Source organism: Gasterosteus aculeatus, chromosome X (assembly GCF_964276395.1).
Source record: "Gasterosteus aculeatus chromosome X, fGasAcu3.hap1.1, whole genome shotgun sequence".
Classification (NCBI taxonomy): Eukaryota; Metazoa; Chordata; class Actinopteri; order Perciformes; family Gasterosteidae; genus Gasterosteus; species Gasterosteus aculeatus.
The window spans coordinates 11615679-11625499 of NC_135698.1; the positions used below are offsets into that span (position 1 = coordinate 11615679).

General features: G+C 41.4%; 1 protein-coding gene across 2 annotated transcripts; it reads left to right on the top strand.

Annotated features, from left to right (window-relative positions):
- Positions 1–4296: 4296 nt before the first annotated feature.
- LOC120808591 (ETS homologous factor) lies at positions 4297–9821 on the top strand. Of its 2 annotated transcripts, none has more exons than XM_040161585.2 (9): positions 4297–4652; positions 6073–6212; positions 6397–6654; positions 7590–7634; positions 7776–7820; positions 7919–8020; positions 8120–8158; positions 8236–8431; positions 9440–9821. In XM_040161585.2, exons 2-9 carry the CDS (start codon positions 6137–6139, stop codon positions 9537–9539), a joined length of 861 nt encoding a protein of 286 aa, XP_040017519.2. In that variant the 5' UTR covers positions 4297–4652; positions 6073–6136; the 3' UTR covers positions 9540–9821. The 2 variants fall into 2 exon arrangements, with proteins under 2 accessions (XP_040017519.2, XP_040017520.2); XM_040161586.2 differs by having other exon boundaries at positions 4439–4652; positions 7919–7987.

Here is a 9821-nt window from a genome sequence, read left to right on the forward strand (position 1 = left end):
CACATCTTATGTACAGTAGATCACATTTTGCCAACCGGCGCAGGAGGAATTTGAAAAAATATGTGCACAACAAAATTGCCTTTAAAAAATCTGCAGTCATTTTACAACACATTTGTGTTTTATGAGACTTTATACGTTATACGACGCATTTTAGCCGGCTGAAGGGAGGGCAACAATTGGTCTGAGCTGTTTACACCGAAAACCATCCAGTTTTCAATTGCAAATCAAGGTTGAAATCCCGAGCGGTGCTCACTGGGACGGTATGTATGAAGATTGATGCCACTTTCATGTTAGACCAAGCACTGACTTTCTGGAATCCTTGCTGCATTGGGTAAATAAATAGAGCGGCACAAACAAACAATACGTGCTGTTGTTTGATTATTACATTGATTCGAAAACAACAAGATCTACATAGCAAGCTCAATATTTTTGGTAGCTCTGTAGCTGCTAGTGGGATTTTACACCTTTCATCAGAATGAGGGTAGCTGTTTCTCTTGTTTGCAGTCTTTCTGCTGACCTAAACTAAGCCTGCTGTCTTCACATTTAATAGACAGACAATGTTCTGTTTTCTAATCATTATAAATAAGAAGTTCATTATTACACATCTGTAAAGCGTGTGACTGTGTGACAACCTGATGAACAATCCAATATTCACTCTTCTTCTAACTCCGTTTTGCTCTTGAACAACTCTTTGTTGAAATCACTGGCTATTCAAACTTGTTTTTTTCTGCCTGCATATTTGCCAGATAAGATTGGCGAGAAGGAACCAAGACAGTAATGATCGGAAATAGAAAAACCAAAACAATCAGATAGGCTACTGTTGATAGCTCCGCTCCATTGAGCTGCTGGGAACAGCAGAGTCAAGTGTTGATTATCTCCAGGTTTGTCATGACAAATGTAATGTTTCGCCGCTTTAATAATTAAATGTTTCAACTTAGGGGGCTTAAGTGCTTGCATGATGAATACATTCTTATATTCTTAGTTCTTACATTACATTCTTACATTCTTAGTCGCAAATAAACGACTTGATACTTGATTCTTCCATCCATTCCGGTGATGCGACACTGTACATTCTTGCTGGAGGTTACAGTCCGTGTGATTTTCTCAGTTTATCTTTAAAAAGACAGGCTGTGTCATTGTTGTGTCATGCATCCGGGAGAAAACCAGTCAATGATGCAGAGAAACTGGACTGCATTGGTGCCACATCTCTGACAGACACACAAAGGGCTGCCACGGTGCACCTGTGTCACAACAAACCGCTCCTGCATGACCCTCATTCTTTCTTCTTTTTTTCCTCTTCCTCGCTAATCTGCCCTTCTTACGCCTCCTCCTTTTTTTACCTCAAGAGTTGGGTAGAGAGACAACGCGTGTGGGTTATTGTGACCTGTATAGGCAGCGCCACGCATTAGCATCATAGTCAAGGGGCACATTTCATCGCCTAGACATTCTCATTGCACATTTCTTGTATTTCCCCCATCACATGACCTTGCTTTCACAGATTCCCAGCAGTACAGTGGGACGACAGTGTCCCCTATGGGCAGAGTTGAGACCCACACTCTACCCCGTCAGGCGCGGGCGGTCTAGTTGGGGGGGGCGCTGTGCAGGGGAAGAGATATTTTTACATCATTCATGCCGTGCTCTTGGGATACTAGTTGCGGGACGTTCACAATCTCTGTTCTCCGTGCAGACCGATTAATACAGTCAGTCAGATGACAAGCAAATAGACATTGTGGAGTTCAAAAGAACCAGAAAGGAAGAGAATTGGCAATCGTTCACTTTTCATACTGTAATTACACAGACATTGCTCTCTCTGACAAGTAAGGGACATGAAATCACAATTCAGGGAGTGAAATTGTCATTTGTAACAGTAATTGACACTAATAAGACAATTTTTCCGTCTTTCCCCTCAGATAATATGCTAATCAAAATGTGAAGTATTAAAGATGACACTAACGGGCGTGATAAGCAGATAATGAAAGACAGGAGGCAAGTGTGAAAGTGATAGACAACTCCCACTAATAAGTTCCTGTTCATTAGAGCATACAAACTGTACCCTCTTTCCGTCTTGTCTGTCAAAGGGAGCATTTTGACTGCATCCTCAAAAAAAAAAGCATTTATATTTTAAGAACAACTAAACCAGTTATTCGCCTCTTTATCAATGGATCAGAAGTGAACTATTACAGGCTGGTGTCAGCCTCTACTTGACTCGTCATTTAAAAATAGATGGCACTTTCTATAACGGTTACATTTGTTTTTTGACATTTTCTTGTGTCTAGGAGGATGTTTTCACTGCCTCTCACAATGTTGGTGGGCTGAATCACAAATATGACATACTTGATCTCTCCCACCCTCTTTCTCCCTTTTGCCGTTCCCCCAGTGGACGTCTCCGACCCCGTCGACCCTCATCCGCCCTGAAACAAGAAAAATAGATCCATGAAATGAGATGCTAAATACTAAACTCTCCTTGCAACGTGTCTCACTTCAAAAGAGAAGTGTGACTAAAAAAAAGAACAAAAAGAAAGCTACCGGCAAAACTCGGGCTATAATGAGAAATGTGCGACTTCAGTTCGCTGTTGATGGCCGTATTAATCTTACTGCAATAAACTCTGGTCAGCCATTCACAGGAAGGCACCGAGCTTGGTTTAGGCTCCAAATTACACCCTGGGGGCAATTTGCCCTTTAAAAAGCCGATGGCAAACTGCTGCAAAGAAGGAAGGAATGAGCACCTGTGTTGCAAATAGGCAGCAGACGGGCTGCGGGTAGCGCTCGAGGCAACTTGTCCTGTAGCCGTTGCAGGTAGGAGCAGGTGAGATCAGGTGTGCTACGTTTTGGCATTAGGAGTCTGGCAATCTGGCGTCCACGAAGTAAATAAAGAGGTCAAATTTTGTGTATGTGTGTCTGAAGATAAGTTTGAGGAGGAAAGGCCGTCAATGTCGGCCTAAAAAGGTCATTAAATGTTACAATTACTCTTGACGGATATATAATATATAAGAGTAAATGAGGCGAGTGTATTTGTTCAGCTTCACCTCTTGTTTCCTTCCTCTCAACTGCAGCTCTGAGAGACATTTGACATACTTTCTAACAGTCGTATCCCCGCTTGTGTCTATTATGCAGTTTAATGCTGCTCAAAGTCACTTCAATTATCAATGTGATACTGTTAGCGCCTCTGGTACCAAGAGGTACTGAAGCGGTACAAAGTTGCAGATCAGATTTTGATCTAAGATCCAAGACGTTCAAATTTTCCCAAGCGCTAATTGACGTCAAGCAAGAGTCGAGTGCTCTAACTCCGTCTGATCATTATCAGCGTGCAGGGCAGCAGTTACCAGGTCACAAAGTTAAATACATTTTTTTATGACACATTCACTGCTGCATAGATCAGGTTTATGTAATCTACACGGTGTTGAATTTGAGAGATGTAATCTGCATTTTGGTGCAAACTGGAAAACTAAAAAAACTGGGCAAACATGTTTTGAGGAATTTGAAGGGCAAAAAAATATGACCTTCACGTTTCCTTTGTTTACTAGTGAAGCTGTGCAGTGTGCAAAGGCGGATTTGAATGGAAACATGATTTTATCTTTTGGACAGTTGAACAGTCGTGGCATTGACTTAGCTCTTTAACACATGTCCTGTTTTTTTGGGATGTTCTCTTTTTAAGGCAGCACAAACTTTGAATGTGACACAGGGAAATGCACACGCATACACCTTCCATTTTCCACACACTTCATGTAGTGTTATTGTGACCAGGTGAGGACCGCCATAGCGCTCTCAGTAAAAATTAAACTGAACTTCAAAAATAATCATTCCTCAAACAGACGCTATGTGTGAACTCAACAGTCAAGTTGACTCGCTGACTGAAAGAAATCCTTGTGGTAGAAAACTAATTAGAGACACTTTTAAACCGGTAACCCCCGACAGATGCATTTCACATCTGCGCCCTTGTCAAGTACACAGACGTCACTGTCTTCCAACAACTGCTTTTGTAGTGAAAGAATTCTCCCCGGGCATTTTACAGAAGGTTGTCAGCACATAAGTTATTATGACGAAATAAGTAAAACAAATGTGGTGCGGGGGAAATTTTCTCTCTGACGGTTAAACACTATTTTAAGCAACTCTATGAAAAAACGTTCTGTTTGAGCAACAGAACGTTTTCCTTTGTCAGCCAGTGTGTGTCTGGATCCATGCCTGTGTTGGTGCACCCTCACGGGTGCTTTGAGTATTGCGTCTCTACTGCGAGTTTGTGAGGTAGGAGGGAACAGTGCCAGGAAGATATAAAAGTTGTGTGAGGTGTGTGTGTGTGTGTGTGTGTGTGTGTGTGTGTGTGTGTGTGTGTGTGTGTGTGTGTGTGTGTGTGTGCGTGCGTGCGTAGGTGTGCATTATGCAAATACCTGCTTGCTATAACCCAGGCCAGGTAGCCAATTGGTGCAGAATAAGGAAGTTGGGAGTATAAAAAAAACACTGCGGGGCAGCACCTAGTTTGTCTGCAACCTTTCATCTGGTAATGAAAGAACTGGAAAGCAAAAGACTCACCTCGTCCCACTGTGAACACTAGTCCTTTAGATTACTGGAACTACAGGAATAAGCATTGATTTCAAGTCAGCCGTTGTGAAAGTGGAGCTTTATCAAGCCGGATCAGAGCCCCTTCTATTCCTCTGGTAAGTTGCCATGTTGGCGCCGGGCAACCAGCAGCGATTTTCACAATAAGTCAAACTAAGGTCAGGTCTAAAAGGCTCAATGTTTTGATTCAATTTTATTGTGAAATGTTCATAAATATGCTTGTCTTTAACCTATTCTATTCTTCAAATATATCTGTTGAATCCTCAAATATTGTTTGGATTAGTTTCTCTTATCCCCGTGGGTTTAAACTTCTTATCTCACTTGTGTCTTATGTTGTGACGAGATGGTGGGTGGTTTATTAACTCTGGCATCGTCTCACTTAAATATTTATCCAGCATGTAACAAATACAGTATAAGTTTGGTGTAATGAAATGTAAAACAATGCATTAACCTCAATAAATTCCCCTAAAATCGAAATATTTTTAGTACAATTGTACAGGGTCAACCCTTCTTCTCTTCTATTCTGCTCCGGCTAATGTTGTTGCAGAAAGACTGCATTAGTCATTCGATATTGGCATCAACCTCAGTTTTCATTTAAGTTTTAGTTGACAGGTAAAATAAAAATAAATGAAGAGATTAGAAGAGAAATTATAAATGGACATGCAGTTGCGTCCAATGCTGTGATAAGGCAACAATAACCGAAATGAAACCTACAGTCATGTTGATAAGCTCTGATTATCTCCTGACGTCAATCCCATTACACATGCACTGGAGGGATTTTTCACCACGGCTCAGCTAAAGGGTTACTGATCCATAACCTTAACTGTGTGTTTGTCTCTTTTCTAAAGAAATTCTACGTTACATACTTGCTGCCTGGTTGATACGATACCTGCTTGTCAGTGTAGACGGGGTTGATGCACAGCATGAAGTGTTTGTTTAGCAGGTTTTCCACCGAGGAGCTGGTCTGCCGTTGCATGTTAGCATGTGTCACATACTTCCTTGGAAAATCTTACTCTCTCAGGGCTGTTGACATTTGGTAGTTGTAAGAATGAAAGCGCAAAACTTTAAGTCGCTTGCCTGTATGTCGCATTTGTTAGGCTGGCAGAGTAGTATCTAGAATTAAAATGTGTAACAGAGCTTGGAGTAATTTTATTTAGAACGTGGTGATAAAGATATGACAACGTTCTTCCAGGGAACAGGTGTGTGTCGCTAGGAAGTAATTACACATTTTGTGTTGCTAAATGAAATGGGTGTTAACCAGTGACAGATTTATGACTAGAGTCCCATAACATTTACACCAAAAGAAAGGATATTGCTCTTATTCTGATCTAATAGAATTCTCGTCCAGTTTAAAAGATGCAAAGTTGACTTATCAAAACTCAAAATGTTTGTTCAGAAGTTGGAAAAGTTTATTGTCTAAGCATAAAAATGATGATTGAATGTAAACGGTGTGTCAGTTATGACTCAGCTTTTGTGCTGGTGAATCACTTCTCTAATGTTTCAAATTCCTTTCTACAGTAAATCTCTCCCGTGCGGCCTCAGCCCTCTGGGCCATGGTACATCTGAGTGTCGCGGCTACAACATGAGCATATCTCCATTCACCACCCTGGAGAGCCCACTGACGTCTTCCTGGAGCCCCACCAACTCCTACCCTGATGGTGAGGCCGCTGAGCGCCACTCACACGCTCTTCCTTAGGCCTCTCCTAAGCCTCAACGGCATAAAGTCTTCAATTCAATCAATTATTAACAAGGAATTCAGCTCGTCAAAGTTAAATTCGCTGATGCTCGTGAGGTGCTTGTCTTCAATTGCCTTCAAACGTAACCCCTGACGTCCGTCTCCAGTTGCCACGTGGATGTCCGGCTACTCAAACCGCCTGTGGCCTCGCGACCCAAAGCCCCAGCTCTGGAGCAAGTTCCAGGTGTGGGAGTGGCTGCAGCAGGTCATGGACATCAACCAGATCGACGCCTCCAGCGTCCCCTTCCAGAACTTCGACATGGACGGCCATCAGCTATGCGGCCTGAGCTACCAGGACTTCATTCACGCCGCGGGCAGCGCGGGACCCGTCCTCTTCCACAGCATCACGGAGCTCAAGTGGAGCGGTGCGTCCCAGAGAGTCTGATGGGGGGGGGAGAACGATTAGTTGCAGTAAGAGAGGAGCCGGGTGACTCGAGTTGAGTCTTGCTGAAGGAGCCAGTCAGGGGTCACGCTGCGAGTGATTAAAGCGAGGCAGATGATGGATTTGTTGTTGCCGCTGGTTGGAGTAGGTCTCCTAACAAAAGCGCACAGGGGGGTTTGAAGCGGGAGACACAAGCTGTTTTTTTAATTAAAAAGAGTTTGAGGCGTGTTTTTAACTGGAGCTACTTTGTGAGAAATGTGTCCGAGAGGGAATTAAAACAATAATAACATTCAAGGCTAATAATATGTTGTGAGCGATGGCAGTGGATTGTAATTGACCTGATGTCTACCGTTAATGGCATTTCGAAACACAAAAGGCAGAAGACCAGGCAAAACAGGTTTAAACTCCAGGTCGCGGTGACATTTGAGGTGAACAAAACCGGTGCACAATGCTGCTGTTGTTGCTGCTGCGAGCCGAGAGACAAAAGTTCAGCTCAGTTTCCTGGTGCGTGATGCTACATTTTATACATGAAACTTTTCAGTAGTAATGAACATGGAGACTGGATGGAGAGATCCTCCTTGTTAAAAAGAAAACATACAGTCCACTCTACTCACATGAAGGACAGGTGTTTGACGTGCGCTTTCGAGTACATTTTGCCGCTTGTTTGCCTTGAAAATACAGAACCGTGAGGTTTTAGGTATCTGCGTTTATATATATATATATTTATATAAATCATAAAGCAACACAATATTTGTTTGTGCTAAATCTGCAGAATATTTCCTGACTACCTGACAGTGTAACTCACATTATAGTGGCCTAAAGACATTATTGTAGAGCTAAATAATCGCTAATGACACACATTTTATTGCTTGATTTGACCTGATAAACAACTTACTTACTTCTTTCCCATCTCTGCAGGCCAGTGCCACGTGGAATTAGGGCACCTGGAGCTCAAACCAGAACGTAAGAGTTAATTAAACAACTTGTTTTTCCAGATGATAAAGACCAAGGTGTTGACACAGACAGGCGCGTCAAGACTTCACCCGTTTACTTAGATGTGATCTCTTCATTATCCCTTTCCCATTGTCTTTGTGCCCTTTACAGTAGACTTCTCCTGTTCGTTTTCGGAGGTCAGCTATCCACCTGCAGGTAATGTAAAAATATCAGCCGGCTGCCTTGTTTTGTCTCGTGCTTTTTTTAGAGTGAATCACGTAACAAATGAACGGAATCCATTTTTTCTCTTTTAGACTTAGACGTGTACAGTCCCTCCATTCCCCCCATTGCCCCCGTCGCATCTCCCACCCCTTCCAGCCCCGGTGAGGAATGCACAAGTTATACAATACAACAAGGTATTCAATGGAACCCCAAAAATATGTTTTACAAATGAAAAAAACTGAATAAACAAAATAGATTGAAGATTCAACAGTATTTTTTATTCTTTTTCTCAGATATTAAACGGTCTTTAAGTCGTCAGGTCAAAAAACACAGTGAGTTATTCAAACACGTGTTTCATATTCGTACATGTTATATTATTTCCCATTCAACCTGCTTCCTTTGCCAACAGACCCGAGGGGGATCCACTTGTGGGAGTTCATCAGGGACATTCTGCTGAACCCGGAACGGAACCCGGGCCTCATCAAATGGGAGGATCGGGCGGAGGGGGTTTTCCGCTTCCTTAAGTCCGATGCGGTGGCACAGTTATGGGGCAAGAAGAAGAATAACATCAGCATGACCTATGAGAAACTAAGCCGGGCAATGAGGTAAACGTGCAGCTGTTGCACAAGTAGTAGTACAAATAAAAATAAAAAACAGAGCGTGAGTGTTGGAATTGGGATTAAATTCGAACCCATGCAATAAAATCAACATCCTTTATGCACACAAGGCCTTTATTTATACCAATAGTTTGAGAAATCTCATTTCACTGCATTGTTCCTAATTAAATGGACTTAAGCAGCTTATAATGCACTTGCTGTATTAAGAGGATAACTAACTGAGCTCGACCATTTTAAAACACATTTCCGTTTGTTGATTACTTACCGTAGAATAGACACATTTTGGATTTGCTTCATGTTTTCACCCTCCTCCTAAATTAACTGAAATGAGCTTCTCAGAAAATCTCCTGCTAAGTCACAGCTTTACATTCAAATGAGCTAATCTAATGAGCTTAATTTCAATGTGGTGAAACCAACGGGAACCTCAAAATGTGCCCACAGGTATCGTCACTGTGACCACAAAGCTGATTTTCTATTTACGGTCGTGCAGAAGATTTTGCTGCATGATGCAATCACCAAAGCGATTGTTCTCTGATAACAAAAGTTGTAAAGGAACAACAACCAAACAAACTTTTTACTTTCTTTTGATATCACGTGATTGAATGCAAAGGAAATTTTTATGTTTTGTGAGGAAATGTATTATGTGTAGAAGAGAAAAAGTCAAATAACACAATTACATATAACTCATTTCATGACGACCTTAAATCAAAAAAGAATTAAGCCAAATCTTACTCTGTTTTTATACGTTCATTTGGTATTTGATTGATTGAGACATAATAAGGTTACAATTCTGTGGCCCATTTGTGTTTTTTGCATTGAACAACAATGGAAAAATATACATTGTTGGTTTCAGATTTTTTATTAGATTTGTTGATCAATTGAAAGCTGCGGAATGGCACCAGACTCACACTGGATTTTTATATAACATTTGCAAAACACATATACCATATGATCTGCGATGAATTCCTTTTGAATTTGTCTGTTCACCTCTTTCAGATATTACTACAAAAGAGAGATCCTGGAGCGAGTGGACGGACGCAGACTTGTTTACAAGTTTGGAAGGAATGCAAGAGGATGGAGGGAGTCAGACATGTGAACATTTTGTTCATTTTTAGCTTTCTTTGATGTTTGATGCAAATATGATGTTATATTGTAGTTTTCACTGAGTGTCTTTGATAAAAACACGTTTAAACAGTTTATACTATGTGGATAATGATACGTTTGCTTTGCTTTGGTATGATTATTTAATTTCATCTCTTTCTGGTGATACTGATGTGTTCTTTATTGTGCTTTTTTACAATAGCTTCTTATTGTAGCTGCGTGGCAGCAGTCAAACCTCACAAATGTTTGTTTACATAATATAAAACATTGAGGGGTC